Source organism: Lepidochelys olivacea (genome assembly GCF_965140295.1).
Source record: "Lepidochelys olivacea isolate rLepOli2 genome assembly, chromosome: 9".
Taxonomy (NCBI): Eukaryota; Metazoa; Chordata; order Testudines; family Cheloniidae; genus Lepidochelys; species Lepidochelys olivacea.
The window spans coordinates 15600860-15618059 of NC_140419.1; the positions used below are offsets into that span (position 1 = coordinate 15600860).

At 39.5% G+C, this 17200-nt stretch overlaps 1 protein-coding gene across 1 annotated transcript in view; it reads right to left on the minus strand.

Moving 5' to 3' along the window:
* The window catches only part of FNDC3B (fibronectin type III domain containing 3B), a 354613-nt gene that overhangs the window by 159015 nt on the left and 178398 nt on the right, over positions 1–17200 (minus strand). Inside the window, exons 4-6 of the mRNA XM_084638683.1 lie at positions 15546–15622; positions 4204–4447; positions 27–320 (exon numbers count right to left, since the gene is read on the minus strand). Of these exons, the coding sequence (XP_084494809.1) occupies positions 27–320; positions 4204–4447; positions 15546–15622 (615 nt within the window). The remainder of the gene's footprint in view (positions 1–26; positions 321–4203; positions 4448–15545; positions 15623–17200) is intronic.

A 17200-nucleotide genomic window follows, 5' to 3' on the forward strand; every position in this document is an offset into this window, starting at 1 on the left:
ATAAAAATAATAATCTTTCAGATTACCATGTGAGTCTTGCTCGTTAGACTTTGGGCTGCTTCTTGCTCTGCGCTCTAGTTTTTTTACTCCTGGTGCTCCCGCCACACCTCCTCCTCCACTGCTTGCTCCATTGTGACTCTTCGCATAACCATTGTACACAGTTGTGCAGTTGCCCAGGTGGCTTTTGTAGATGGATGAAGGAGGGCTGTTGAGGCGGTTCTGGCGATCAATCTGTCTGTCTTTGAGTTTTTTGTGCTGTGGTTTGCTGTACTGATCTTCCCTGGTAATGTAGCTGGACATTCCATATAGTGGTATAATTTCTGAAATAACAAGAATTTATCCACATTACCTTAAAACTAAAATCATCATTATTGAGAAACAGAATAACATCCTGACCTAGATCTTATCAACCCCTCAGCCATCTCTAAATAAAGCTATGAAAAACTTGCCTAAGATGGGTTTTCACAGCAAACCTGAGATTCAGACGGGTTATTTGCAAGGTTGGCAAACCCACTGCACAAACCCAGCCCACATATTATTTCAGGTTTCGGAGAACACTTCAATCTCTTTGGTCACTCGATTACAGACCTAAAAGTGGAAATTCTTCAACAAAAAAACTTCAAAAACAGACTCCAACAAGAGACTGCTAAATTGGAATTAATTTGCGAACTGGATACAGTTAACTTAGGCTTGAATAAAGACTGGGAGTTAATGTGTCATTACACAAAGTAAAACTATTTCCCCTTGTTTATTTCCCCTCCTACTGTCCTTGTAAACTGCTGGAAATGGCCCACCTTGATTATCACTTCAATAGGTTCCTCCCCCCACCCCGCTCTCCTGCTGGTAATAGCTCACCTTTCCTGATCACTCTTGTTACAGTCTGTATGGTAACACCCATTGTTTCATGTTCTCTGTGTATATAAAATCTCCCCACTATATTTTCCACTGTACGCATCCGACGAAGTGAGCTGTAGCTCATGAAAGCTTATGCTCTAATAAATTTGTTAGTCTCTAAGGTGCCACAAGTACTCCTTTTCTTTTTATGGATACAGACTAACACAGCTGCTACTCTGAAACATGACATAATCTGATTAGCATGGGAAATCAAATAAATGCAGAAGTTTTGCTCTGAGTCTTTGTGCTTCTTATTGGACCTCACAGCAAAACCCAGGAAGAGCTAAAACCAGGCAGACTGAAACTGAAGAAAAGGTTCCACACAAATTAACAGCAACCAAACCTACAAGGTTTGCACAGCCCTAGCTTCACCAAAATGTGTTGCCGTAGACAGGGTTCGAGGTCAGTTATTGGCTGTGTCCTTCCAGGTTTTCTAGAACAGCCAGACTTTGCAATACTCTCTACCACCACCCACAATGTCTGATGCATGTAGCTGCAGCAAGTGAAGGCATTACGTGGAAGCTGAGATGAGCAAATGGGACCATTAGGGAGGAAAATCTTAAAAAGAAAAGTTAAAATACATAAAGGTTTCAAACAACGTTAATATGAACTTCCAGGAATGGCTGCGTGAAATTTAGTCACTTGCGTTTGCAGGAAATTATGCAAACATTTTTTTCATTTTTTCCCTGACAAGGGTTCATTACCTTTGGATTGTGCTTTGAGCTCGGAGTGTGAACAAATTCAAGTTCAAAGCAAAATGAAAATACACTTTTGCTTTATTTCAATACAAAACGCTGAAGAGACCCAAGTTTCGTTAAAGCCCAGTCTAGATTAATTCAATAATCACCCCAGTTTGCAAACTGAGCCAGCATTTTGGTTTCCAAAGCAAACTTTCTGCCCAGCTCTAGTGTTAATCCTTTGTTTTTGAAGTTTGCCATACATACTGTAATTAGAACTTGTTGAATTGCTCCAGTTGCTTGCTTCTTTTACTTCCTTTCTTTTAGAAGTGTCTTGTCATTTATTTTTCCTTATCTAGTAACATGATCACATTAAAGTGCTAACATAAAGTAGCTTTCTATATTTAGTATTCCAAGAATGTGGTACACTAAATGCAATCAATGTTATTTTGGGGGTTGGAGGACGGAGCTGATAAGGAAGAATTTACAAGTCGCGTTTTTCAGAAAAGAAAATCCAATTTAATTGTCATTTTGGTTAGTGTATAAACCATTTTGCATTGAAACATGTTGGGGACAGTGAATCAATATTCATTAATACAAGATGTCATTCAGGTAACCATCAGAGTTTAGATTCTTGTAGTATTGCAAACATACATGACACCACTCCAACAAAGTGGGCATCTACACTATTTTTGTGCACTGTGAATTTGTGCCACTGATTGGTAACCCCAGGTTACAGAAATATTTACCACCGACAGTTCTAGCAGCTGGTAGTCCGAATGTCTACCTAATGTGCTGGAGCTTTTGTATTAGCTTCCCTATTAAGCAAAACAATTGTATTAGAGATAAGCAACTTTTGCCTTTGTAAAAGGGAACAGTAAAGTTCCTATCCTACCTGATTGGATACTATCCTACTGATATATCATGCCTAGAAACTGTGGCTGTATCATTTAGCTTTTTTTTTTTTTTTAAACAATGTCCTGACATTTCTAGGACAACTAATGTATAAAAAACTAGAGTTGGTCGGGAATTTTCTGTAAAATCCACATTTTCAGAGGAAAAGGTGGTTTTGGCAAAAAATTTCTATTTTCCCCATGGAAAATCAAAACGAACATTTAGTTTGAATGAGTTCAACATTAATCTGCATCTGTCTGAGCTACTTCAGTGCCTCATGGGAGTCAGTTCGGGTGCACTGTGCCACCATTTTCCCCTGTGGGCCAGGGTCCCTGGCTGAACTACACCTCCCATGATGCATGTTGGTCTCCCTTCTGGCTAAACTGCTGTGGTGCCTCAGGGCAATGTTGAAATTCTGAAACGTGTTTCTACTGAAAATGCCAAAGTAAAACAGTGATTTTTCAGTTGTAAAAATATTGTAATTTTTTACAGGATGGACACACCACAATTTTGTATTAGCTCTCTGTGAAACATACACAAGTTAAGGTATATGAGCTCTTGAGCTACTTGGAAAATTTGTTCCTAATGTTTTTGGCTATGATATTGTTTCTGATGAGGCAATGACATCTAAAAGAGACAGAGTGTAGAGTTTTTCTTTTGTCTAATCAAATTCAGGATAATACTCCACTCTTGATGAGAAAATTAAATATAATAATCAATATAAAATTGAGAGGGGGAAAATAAACCAGATAGATACCCATGTCTATAGCTCTCAAAGGCAAAATTCACTCTGATGATTCAGCTGATTTACAGTTTCATAGTGTTGTTTAGAAAAATTCTATGAATTCTGTGAAATTCCATAATTTGGCAATACAATAAAAAATGTGAATCTACAAAGAGAAATTTGCCATGTTAAGCAATTCAAGTAGTTTTGCTGATGTAGGTACAGTAACTTCATTTCTTTTTGGTTAACACAGTTTTAGACCACACAAAGACGATCTCAAAGGTGGAATAGACATAATAATGCACAGTGCAGACAGAAATAAATTGTGCTTTCACTCCTTTCACTTGAATTATTTACTTAACCTGTAATGATTAGGGTGGTCACGTTACCCTTGGGGACCAGATAGTGCTTTTGAAATGACCTATTGCACATTTTAAAGAAGCAGATTAACCAGAAAATCCCTTGTTGTTATTTCTGAGAAGTCCACTGCAGCTCTAACATGACAAAGGGTCAGGAAGGTGCATCATCTTCACCCATTAGTGTCAAGAGGAAACTTTCTATTAGCTTCCGACAATGATTGCCATAAGACTTGTCAAAACTAATCCCCCTTTCCTATGGCCCCCTGCCTCCATTCCCAAACAAGGGTTGGCAAAATTTGAATACAGGACAAAAAACGCTATGTCACAGTGCTGCAGGAAGATACAACAACTTGACTCTCAGAAGCACTTTGAGTCATAGGAGGGAGTACTTTTTTGCCCTTATAACAAAACTGAGTTGGGAATCAGGTTTACATCCTGCACCCTATGTTTTCAGGATGTGATGTTTTTGAGTTCTTTCAGACTGGGTGCATCCACTCCCCAATACCTTGTCCATTCTGTAGATTAAGGAAGGAGTTCAGTTCATGTGGGGGAAACCACTAAACCAACAGTACAGTTCATCTGCAAATCTCCACTTTCCCAGCACTGCAAATACGTTGGATACACATCTAAAACACAAGGATTTCTTTCTGCTCACCTTGTTCTCCATATATTGTAGGGGGAAGATGATGCTGTGGGAAAAATTGGGGTGGCATGTCTCCAGGGCCGGTGACAGGAGGGTAGAATGCCGTATGAGAATTGTGAATGAAATGGGGGTGGTGTGCCAGGTAGGGAGGTAAATGGTGGGTTGGAGAGATGGCGGAGGGATAGCTGGGAGGATAACACTCTGGAGACTGGGGTGTAACCACCACCCTGCGAACGCCCGTGTTGTCTTCTATCACCTGAAAAGGGAAGCAGGGAAATTAATACATCATGTATCATTTCAAATACCATTTTAAAAAATAACATTATTCATCTAAATGAGCTCTCCTTGGCTAGGATCATAACCCACGTTTCTACAATTACGATAAGCACAAGCAATCTTAGCGGTACTGTGGTTTCCAGGGGAGACTCAGCTAGCCACGCTAATTAATTAATAAACCTATTGCAGTTGGTTAGATCTGCAGGGGTAGTAGGAGAGAAAAGGAGTACAGTAGACGCTTGTTTACAGCAACAACTTGTAAGAGCCACCGCCGCTTAGGGGCAACATTTCCCACACTGCGAATCGTCCATTCGGTAACAAGAACATAGCCGCCTTATAAGAGCAACATTAGTGACGCTGGAACGTCATATCCAGGGGCAGAGATGGGAGGAATGCAGGGGCATTGCCCACTGCAAACTGCACTTTTCTGCTCCTCTCCCGACCCTGACCCTTCAGCACAGCTCCAGGGCACACAGCCCCATCCTCTTGCCCTGCCTGACCGAGCCTGCCCAGGAAAAGCAGACAGGGCGATGCTCAAAGGCTGGAGTCAGCAGGAGGCCCTGTCCAACCGGGGGCCAGTACTCATGGGGTGCATCTTTCCACTCCCAGCCCAACCCTGGCCCTTCAGTGCAGCTCTAGGGCACACAGCCCCACCCACTTGCCCTGCCTCACACAGCCTATGTGGAGAGCATGTTTAGTGGGGAGTTTGGGGGGGAGGGTCTGGAAGAAAGGGATTGGGGGTGGCGGGGGGCTCTGGGGAGCAGCAGAGGCACAGCTGGAAGGTTTCCTCCTTGCTTTTCTCAGCATCTGGCTTACAGGTGGCCGGAGGGGGGGGGGTTGCTATTTTGCAGTGGGGCGTATCAGGGATCCCCTGCCCACGCACTGAGCTGTCCCCTCCATTTCAGGTGCTGGCGGTGGGGTGTGGGTGTGCTGTTTTGCAGTGGTGGGTTGTGGGACCTCCCTCCCCAGAGCACTGACCTGTCCCCTTCTGTCTCCGTTAGGAGCTGCCCCCACCTCCATTGCAGACTGCACATGGTGCCCTCCCTATCCATCCATTCATCCCTCGCCAGGGTGGAGCATGAAGCTGCCAGCAGGAGCATCCACAGCCTGTTCCCGGCAGCCAGGCTCACTCAGTCATTTTGCCGATTGGGGGCTCCCCTGCCAGACCCATTGTTCCCCTGCCCCATTCCCCAAACTTGGGTTCCCCCCCACTCCTTCCAACTCCTCCCCACTCCCCACAATTTGGCTGCCCCACCTCTTCCAACACATTCAACTCTTCATATGCCTTTGGGTAGATGACACTCCCATAACAGCAACAGCTGCAGAGGAGCAACATAGCAAAAGGGCACCGATATGTTGCTCCTAACGAGTGTCTACTGTTTCTATATTTAGAGCACAGAACAATTCAGACGTTACCAGAAAGTAACAAAATAGGAATGACAGGTTTCAGAGTAGCAGCCGTGTTAGTCTGTATTCGCAAAAAGAAAAGGAGTACTAGTTGCATCTTAGAGACTAACCAATTTATTTGAGCATAAGCTTTTGTGAGCTACAGCCGATGAAGTGAGCTATAGCTCATGAAAGCTTATGCTCAAATAAAATAAGAATGTTTTCATTAAGGGGCAAGTTTTGCTTCACATGAGTTATCCCACTGACGTCAACAGGAGAGAGAACAAGTATTCATCTCCACAGGCAAATTGACCTGCATACCTATAGCAGAATACTGTATTCTGCTAGTTTTTCTGGAATAGCTCCCAATGTGGACACTATTCCAGAATAAAAGTGACTTTACTCCGGAATAATTACTCCTCTCAGAAAGTAGATAAATTATTCCACAACAGACTGTCCACACGGTGGGCTCTGCTGAAATAGCTATTACAGAATAGCTTATTTCAGTACACAGCTATGCCAGCCAACTTTCCCTGGTAGACAAGCTCCTAGATGTGCATGATTTGGCCCTAAGTATCTTGGGCAAAACATGGGGCAGTGTGGTTATTAAAGGGGCAGACATTTTTAGCATAAATAGTAATTTTCAGTTGTTTATAATTTTTTCAGTGGTTTTACTTTTGGACTGAAATTTGGCATGTTTGTTCTCAGATTTGGAGACAATATTTTTTTTTTTATTTAAGCCAACAGATGCTGTCATTTTGGGGAACAAAAACTGACAAAAACCCATCATCATTTGAAAAAAAAATGTTTTAACCTTTTATTTATTTTCTGAACAGCACTAGATCTTCAGGGGTTTGTGAAGATTGTCCCAGGTCATAGGTCTGTTTGTTGATGGTTTGGTGAAAATTGGTTGTGATTTGTCAGAGGTATAGGAATAATAAAATGTACTTTGCTCAAGTACACTGAGTTTAATACAGTCATGTAACAGCAGCTAATTATTATTATTTACTATTTGCAGTATTATATGGCCTACCAGCCCCAGTCATGAACAAGGACCCTGTTGTGTTAGGCACTGGACAAAGACAGAACTAACAGACAGCTTCTGCCCCAAAGAGCTTACAATCTAAGTATAGATAGATCGTTGTCTCACAACTCCAGCTGCCTAACAGTTTTTAAGTTGTCAAATCATGGCAAAGGAAAGTTTTAAGGAGGGGTCTGAAGGAGGAGATAGTTTTGCGGATGTTTACTGTCAGTACTGGGAAAATTTATAGGGAGTGCTGCCTACATCCCAGCATGTGAAGGTGCATATGGAGGGAGACACAGCGAGCTCGGAATTGAGCAATGGAGACGAGTGACAAAGAGTACCTTCTGTACAAAAAATCAGGGTTCTGCCACCTACCACACGGTTAAAGGAAGGATGTAGGGAAGAAGCCAGGGCTTCTGCCCCATTGACTATCCATATAGTACACAGTGTCCTGGAGGTACTACTATTTGTATCTAGGTGTTGTTATCACAGTTCATTCAGGACAGACTCATTATTAATCAAACAAATACACACAGGAGACCCTCTACCTTTAAATGAAATTTTTACAGAGGAAAAATTAGAGTCAAAAGCATTGGTGTGAATTTGAGTTTCTTATGTATTACTAATTGTCAGTATAATACCTGGTAGGTGCTACTCTGTATAAACCAGAATACAAAGCATTTAGTTTGCTATATCTGGTCATTAACCTTTAACCCTACAATGTAGGTCAGCAATTTGAAAATTGTCATTCTTAGATTTCAGAGATTTATAAAACTCCAGACAGACACTGAATGGGACTTCAGGGATTCATATAGATCATAAGATTACTTTAATTTCAGACTGTCGATCTTTTATATTCTGCTCTCTTCAGCTTTCATGATAACCCTTATTCACCAGCCACGTATCAGTTCTGGCCAAGACATTGAAGAGAAATTTGGGGAGTGTCCAAATGCTCAGATTTTAAAATAAACACTTATTTGTGTTGTGTAAGAGTTTGTAATGAAATGTCAACTCTACTTATCTCAAGCTTAGATCACGTTCTAACCTGACTGGCATTTAAAGCCCAAAAATTCTAGTCGGAGACAGAACAAGTCTTTTCATCGTTTGGCTTTAATTAGGCCAAGCCTGAAAGAAGGCTTGGAATGTACCAGGCAAGCTCAAGCTCTTATCTGCAAAGTTAGATTAGATTTTATATATATTTTATGTTTTCGATGAAGGAGATATATGAATATGTCAACAAAGAAACCGAACAGAAAGATTGTGGTGCAATGACAACTGAAAATTAAACTGTGATCTGTCTTCTAGAAGATGAATCCTGGAAAAAAAAAATGCTCAAGACCCTTTTGAAGACCTTCAGGTGAATTTCTGCCACTGGATGGAGCTAAGAGATATCAGCATATTTGAGAGGTCAGGGGATCAGCTAGTTTTATAACCGACTGCATCAAGGAGCGAACAGAGCACATCTTTTATTTGTTTATTCCAAATTCATAAATGTTGGCAATTCAATTGTGCCTGCAAGCCACACGGCTGTTCCAAATCAAGCCCATATACACCAATGCTCTGTTTACATGGGCAAAAGATCCTCTTCATGGCCAAATGTGGGATTTTCAGGTGAAGCATGCACCTATCAATTTTGCAGGTGCAGGTCAGATGTCTACTTATGACATTATGTTCTTAATAAATAAATGACAACCCTGTATATTATATGTCAGAGGGTAGATAACTAAGCAGAAGTTAAAAAAAAACTTCAGGTGGTTTTGATTTTGTAAAATTCATGTTTGACAGATTTTGGTTTTGCAAATCCATACTTGGAGATGAAATCCAGGTCCCATTTCATCCAAACCTCCCAAATAAAAAGGGTTTAGTCCCATCTAGTTTTGCTCCATTTGTCTAAATAGCACAAAGAACAGGGAAAGTTAAATTTTGTGGTTTAAAGAAAGTCAGCAAATGTTTTTGTTCATCTGTACCTGTTTGCCTGTCTTGCCTTATAGACTGTAAGTTCCTTGGGGCACGGACTGTTTTCTATTATGTGTGTGTTCAGTGCCTAGTACAATGGGTCCCAACTCTGACTGTGGCCTTTAGGTGCTACTGGAATATAAACAACACTAGCTGATAACTTGTGCCATCACATTCACAGCTGCCTATTCTATACATATTGAAAAGTAATCATTTGGTACCTAGAACCTTCATTATCTAGTCTGCTTCCAAATTATAACTAGTAGAAAGGTTATTTATCGTTAGTTTTTAAATGCCTTCTGGTCTAACTGGCATGATGCATCTTTAATAACATTATTACAGCATAATTTCTGTGTTTGCTTCATGTTTTGTTTTGGGGGTGTAATTATTGGGTGGGGTAAACTTTCATTGAAATTTGCATGGACATTCATTTGACATCTTCATTCAAAGTATACTTTAACTTACACACCACAAAATAAATGATACTTCAGAAAGTGTAACTGGAACAATAATTGTTACATCAACATGGATAATTTCTGATGCACAGCAAGAAGTGCTGATTGTGCAATACTTTATGATGGGGGTTAAACAGTCTGGTTTTTAATTGATATTTTGGGCATTTCATGAACCCATTTGCAAATCAGTTCATATATCAAATTTTAGCCAGGAAAAAGTACTGAGTAATGAGCTTGTCTCCAAGAAACTGGGTGCCTTAACATTTTTATTTATTCTCTTTGATTTAGTAGACATGTTTATCCAAGATCATGCCAGTCCTGACAATTTCAATGCCAGATTCTTGGCATCCATCACTTAAAAACACTCACTATTAAATCTAGATGTCTAACTTAGCTAGTAGACAGTAGGAATATGCACATTGGCTTCAATGACATGGTAAATCATTATGGCACTTAAGAAATAATTACTGTATATGGGGTTGATATTTATGATTACTCTACAACATTTACTGTAAGGATATTTGCAATCTGGCAAATCTGCCTTACACAGAGAGTTAAGAAAATTAATCTGCTTAGTTTATCAAACAAAGTTAAAAGGTGACTCAATCACAGTGTGTTCGTACACAAAGAGAAGAGTTGCTAGCAGAGGACTCTTCAATCTAGCAGGCAAAAACATAAAAGATCCAATGGCTGGAAGCTGAAGCTAGACAATTTGACTGAAAATATGGTGCTTTTTTTTTTTAAAAGTGAAGGTAACTAGCTGTTGGAACAACACACCTAGGGATGTGGTATATTTTCCATTACTTGAAATTTTTAAATCAAGATTGGATGTCATGGACTTCATGCAGAAATTACTGGGTGAAAATGTACGGCTTGTGTTATTCAGAAGGTCACACTAAGATGATTATAATGGCCCCCTTTGGGACTTAAAAAAATTTGTGAATGTATGCATACTGTTTGTCATGTGAGTACAAACAAATCGCACAAGCATGGAGGGACAAAAATCAGAAAGGTTAAGGCACAAAATAAGTTATGACTCCCAAGGCACATAAAATGCAATAAGAAGAGGTTCTATACATTAATTAGAAATAAGAAAAAGACCAAGGACAATGTAGGTCTATTACTTAAGAGGAAACAAGAGCAAATAATGGATGACACACAGAAGGCTGAATTGTTTAATGCCTTTTTTCCTTCAGTAAGTTAATTGTGACCAGGTGCTTAACTCAATTAATATTAACAGGGAGAATCTTGGGCCAAAATAAGGAAGTTGTGGAATGCCTGCCATTGAAGATTTTTAAGAACAGGCTAGAGAAAAACCTGTCAAAGATGATCTTGTTATACGGAATCATGCCTCCATGTGGAGGGGCGGGAGGGTGGAGTATTGGACTACAGGACCTGCTGTGGTCCCTTCCACCCCTACATTTCTATGGTTCTATTTCAATAGGCATGTGAATTTTTTTTTAAACTGCTACAGTTATACCAGTGTGGACACTGTTATACCAAGCCTATTTTGCTTTCCGAACCAGAAGAAGCTATACCGGTACACAGTAACTGCGTTCACACTTGAGGGGAGAAGTTCCCACTCTGCCTATACCAGTCTATTTAAAACATCAAATCTTTCTAGTGTACACAAGCAGTTAGAGTTTTACACTGGCGCCGACCGCTATAGTATCCATGTAACATATAGGAGGTCAGATCTAATAGTCCTTTCTGGATTTAAACTCTATGAATCTGAGCACCTTCCATGTAAAATCAACAGTAATAGTGACGTTTCTAGCCAGTTTCCCTCGACCAAGGATGCTTTAACTTCAGTTCTCATATACTTCATCCAAGGCTTGGTGATCTGAGCAGTACATGGACACCCAAAAATTGTTAATATGGTTTGTGCACACCATTCCTATACAATGTTTTGAGACATTACCAATGTCTTAATATGATGACACAAACCAATTATTTAATGAAGATCCTGCAAATAAAACTATGTACTGTATTGAACCAAATTTCAGAAATACACCCAAAAAGCTACAGATGAGAGGAGAACTGTAGTGTGCAACCCCCTCAAAATATATGACATTTACAGAGCAGCTCTTCATGGATGGAGCAGAAGAAAGGTACATTTCTTTGCGAAGACTGGAAGGGGCATGTTGGGGGAGACAATCTGTGTCTGTTAGCAAATAGTCCCCCGATCCCTTCATTCTCTCCTCTCATGAGGAACTTTACAGAAAGGTCCTGACATGGATACTAATAATATTAATAATGCTTCTGTGTGTTTATATTAAACATGTGTATGGACTGAATTTGCCCATTTCTATGTGTCAACAGTGTGCTCTTGTTGCCAAGAAAGCTGATGGCATATTGGGCTTTATTAGTAGGAGCACTGCCAGCAGATCGAGGGAAGAGGGTAAGGATTAATAAAGGAGCAGGCTGAAACAGACACAAGCTAGGGATGAGCTACATACATACACAACCATAAAAGGGGAAGATAGCACTTACTGTGAGAAAAATAATATTGTGTGCACTTCAACAGTGTCTTATCTTTAGATCCTGAAGTGCTTCACAAAGGTGGATAAATGTCATTGTAATATGGCAGAGGGGGGTAATGGAGGCAGAGTGTCACACAGCAAGCATCAGTGGAAACCAGGAGTAGATCCTACAGCCCCTGACTTCTTTTACCCAACAGCTTCCCCATCACAAAGAAGTTGGCTTGCTGAGAAGAAAAGGAATCTGGTTGATGTCCTATAGTACAAAGTGACTGGCTGTACTATCTTGCTAAAAAACCAAGAACCCTCCCTCCCCCCCACCCCCCAAAAAAAAACAACACCAACAAAACATGGGTGATGAGAGCTTTTGGTGCATGTTTATTTTCCTGGATTTCTTCTCCCCCACTTAAGACCTTACAGCGTGAAACATTTTCTTGACTTTTATAACAGAGACAAACCCCTCTTCCTAATCAAGACTACTCACGTAGTCCTTGAAGTCTAGAAATAGACTCCAGCTGTTTTACTGTTCACTGCCAATAGACTTGGTCTTGCAGGGCAGAGAGACATCCTGCCAGCTCCCTTTTACCAAACGTTTTTGCAATGTTGCAGAGGTAATGAAGCATTTTAATCTTGGGTTGCAGTCACTGGATGGCAAATGTAATGTTCAAGGCTAATACACTCAGCTCCAAAAGCTTGGCATAACAAAATGGAAAAAAGTTTTATGGCTCTCTCTTAACAGACATGGTTATTTCTCCACAGGGTTATTTGCTTTCTGCCTGAGTCTGACATGTACAGTTTGAGGGCAGACAAAAACCAAAATAAAATGTATTTTTATTCACATCTTGGAGTCCCACTTATTTGCTTTATATCCTTGCCCAGGCTCTGCCAAAAGAGACAGAACACAATTCAAATGATCATTCAATAAACCCTATTAAATACCAACACAACAGAGCAAAGTCAAAAGCGAACAACACACACACAGCTAGTACATCATCAACATCAACCAACCAATTTGACTGCTATCTTCTTTCAACTATTATTTAGCATGAAGTCATCTGTAAGGCAAAATATTCATTTTCCACATGACAGAAAGGACATTCTGAGGCTTTTAAAAATTAGTATATAGTTTTCCCTAAAACTTTACAATATGCATTTCCAGCTGCTTTTCTTAGAAAGAAAATATATTTTAGAAGGTACTTAAAAGGCTTCTTTGGTATAGATTATTATTGGTGGTCTGCAGCAATGCTTGTGAGTTGAAGTGGCACTGGGTTCAGAAACAAGTACAATCTGTGGATTATTACTGCCAAAGGCAATTTTTGGGAGCACCTCTGTAATATACTGCCATTTATCTTGGTAGAGCCTGAACCAAGATGAGTGAAAAGGAGGAGTTTAGTACTAAAAGGTGTTAAAAAGAGGAGAAAACAAATTCAAAGAAAAAATAAGCAAATCTGTTTTATTTTTTAATAAAACCATTTTAATTATTATAATCTTGTATTTTTTCCAGTACTGTCCACCAGTGCTCAGAACAAATTTTTTATTTTATTCACTAAATTACAAGATTTTTAAAGGCACGAATGGCAGTTAGGTACCCAATTCCCATTTGTGCCTGAAAAGATTCCCCTCAGATTTCTGTAAAGTACCCTTCACAATGGTCCATGGTATTTTTATAACACTTAAAATGAAGAAAGAAAGAAAGAAAGAAAGAAAGAAAGAAAGAAAGAAAGAAAGAAAGAAAGAAAGAAAGAAAGAAAGAAAGAAAGAAAGAGATATAAATACCCACATCTAATCACCTACATCTCCAAACAATGCCCTTAGAAAAATGATGAGTTCTGCAGTGTGCCCTAAATATTAACAACTTTGGGCTCTGTTGGACCAAATGAAAAGGGCAGCAAGGTCCAGAGTCAAAACTCCCTCATGGAAAAAGCCCTGCCTCCAGCTCCCGCCCACTGAAAACAAAGGACACTTCCAATGGTACCACAATGGAAAAGAGGTGACCTCTCAGGTAGTCAGGTCTCAAATCAGTTACCCCTTTTCATTCCACTTGGAAGCCAATCAGAAACCAGAGTGGACTATGGAGTATCAGTGTAATGTATTCTCTGTGTGACGCTCAGTGGCCAGCAATATTCAGCACCAACTTCAGCTCATGAATGGCTTTAAGGAGTATCATCACTGTTATGCATACTATATGAGATAATCTCAAGGTGACTAGGGTTCGGTTGCATGAAGCAAGGTCATTTCTCAGTGTACAGAGAAGAAAACAAAATCAATGGCTCTTAGCCACAGCTGCTACCTGAACGTTCAAGAGCAGCCAGGATTTAATAAGATCCCCAAACGGAGAGCCTGCATAAAAAAAGAACAGATGCTTTCTCAAAGGTTATGATCTTGCACATGGATTCATACGCACCAACACAATCCCCTCCACATGGAGGTCAGCACTTATGTAACCCTTTACATCATCGGTGCTTGCATCAGAAACTCCAATAAACCTGGTGGCCCCGTAGAAAATGATTCACATGGTGCCCTAAAACCCATCTCCAGCACTGCTGGCCCCAGAAAGCCTAAGGAATTGGGAGGAAGCTAGAACTCTGCCACAGAAAAGCATATTGTACTATCTGCTAGGCCTTAGACCAGCCTACAATCAAATTTTTCATAAGGTCCTTTGAAATAACATATTGGTAATCACTTCCCCTGCATTTATGACATTTTGTCTCTGTACCTGAAAATTAAAATCCCACCAAATGACTACAGTATTTTGTGGGATGTAAATGTAATCCCATCGACAGTCTTTCAAACACATATGGCTATTAAAGATTCCATTTAAATTCAACCCATACATTGTTTACTGGAGGGGAAAAAAAGACAAAATCCAGTCTATTCCTATTAAAAATACAAAAAGATTTGATATTAAATAACCAAAGAAAATCTTGAATTATTTTAAAAATTCATGTAATTTAAAATATTTAAACATTAAAGGTATGTGTACACTTCAGTGAGACTTTTACCTGACAAAGTCCTATGAGTCACTGAAATGGCGATAGGATCAGGTTTATTGTATCACAACCAGAATCAGGGTACCTTGTCCAACCTCTTTACTTGAAAACTCACACAAGTTTGCAGAAGACGCAAAGAAAACAGATTTTTAATAATCTTATGTGGATGTCTTATATAGAATAACAATTACGGTTTTTAAGAGACCAAGCAGATTATACCCTAAAAACATGACATTTTTTGTAACACACTTTTTTTTTTTTGCCTTTTTTATAAATTAAAAAATAGGAGACAATTCACAGCCTTTTAAAAAACAATATGCATTAGTTATTCTACATTATTTCCTGGTATGATGACAATGATGAGCAATAATGCCTTTTGCAGGCAGTATAAATGCAGTGGGTTCTTCTCCTCCCCACTTCTCTCTTGGCTTGTACACTTCCTAACTCATTAACTGAAACTTGTTGGATAGGAGATATTTTGAGGAGTTTATTGTCTACACAGTGTGTAGGTGTAGCTTTTATTACTAGAATATGGGCACAGATGGTATTTTACTACTTTGTATATATACAGATGTAGAAGGGGAAGAAGAGAATTGCTTTACCTACTGCAGAAATGGTAGTCACCTCTGAGGTGAAAATGCATTATACATTTGCCAGCACAACTACACTGTCCAACAGGAAGTGAGGAACATCCTAGCCAGACTTTTGAGAATCAGGCTTATTGCCCTTATATGCAAATGTACACCTTAAAAATCAAAATTAGATTTATGTTGCTGAAGAAACATACCTGTGAGATATAACCTGGAGGCACATGTATAGGGGGAATGGATCCATTGGGTGACATCATGGGAACCTCTGCCGGTCCTAGTTGGAAAAAAGAAAATATATATATATATTTTAAACACAATTAAGCACACATAAATTGTGCTGACAAACATCACCATGTTAGAAACCTGTAACAACTGAAATTGAACAGTTCAAATAACTTCTAGTGTCTGGCTAATTTCTCTTGGGCCAATACACTCAAGATGATGCCACTGCCATATAGCTTTTAAAAATACCTTTCAAAATTATTAAATTAATGTTTTCAGTTATAAAAGAACTAAAAATACAGCCTTTATGCTATTATCCACCCACCAAAGAAGATATAGGTAGGCAGTAATGTGAACTCCCCCTTCCATAGGCCATAATTCCTATATATCATTAAACTGAATGAATTTTCCTCTTTTAGAGATCTAAGGAAATGGGGACTGCAAGTTCTAGACAGCTCCCAAGTAAAGCCTCCAATTATAATAAATTTCACATATATGAAAGAGTCTTTTCAAGAACACACTAGGACCAAACTCTTTATCTCAGCAATTCAGACTAACCTTGGAATGTGACTTATGTAAGCAAGAGCCTTATAACTTCCACTCAGAAACCCAGCCCCAGATGTACTAGTTCCATTTTGAGGTATCAAATACAACTATAATAAAGTAAGTGCCATAAGTATTAGATTATTATGAACTGAGCCACACAACTAAAAAAGTAGCCAGGTAAAATGGAAAATAGAAATTGTTCACTCAACAATTTAAAGCAACGTTTAAATAGCCGCAGTTAAGATTAGGAAAGGCAATTAATAGAGATGCAAAGTTGTCAGCAACAGCAGAAGTTGTCCTGATAGCAAAGTGCCAACCAAATCTCACGGGATTTTTTACTGGATTGTTTCAAAAAAGTATGATGCTATCTAAGTACATTCTTATTACAGATCAGTTACAAGTGATATGGTAAATAAATATTGTAGTGGTACCTGCCAGTGGTGCTAGATTAATAAGGTGTATACAGTGAAGCGATCTATAATATCCAAATACACTTGAGAAGAGTATGGGAGAATTCTGCTCCCAGTTACAGCACAGTAAATGAAACTGTAGTTTGGTCCTATATTTCTATACATGAATTCACACCTTCGCTGAGGTCCAACACAGCAGTCAGTTAACAGCATACCTCAGCACTACCCAGCATTTTAGAAGAGGAGTCTAAGAATTCTGCATCCAATAGCAAATGAAGGGGGGGAATGTAGATAGGCAATGTAATTACCTAAATTGGAATTTGGCCAGGAGGCTGGCACTGCGTCCTCCTAAAGTTAAGAAAGGTTCTGCGAGATCTCTCATCACCAAAAATTGTCTGGACCTTGTTTTCATGTTTCATTGGGAAGATGGCACCAACAGCAGCAGTGTCATCTAATCACCAGCCCCACTTTTTACAGCAAGCTGGATATTTCTTCTGAGATTTCCTGTCTAAGTAATACCCAGATCTGACCCTGCTGAGATATTCTTGCTAAACACCTCAGAGAAACACATGACATCTGTCAATGGACCAGCTGCAACACAAAGTGATACAAACAGTGATGCAAGTTACACATTGGTAAATGCATCTAAGCTCCCGCCAACCCCCCAAAAGGTG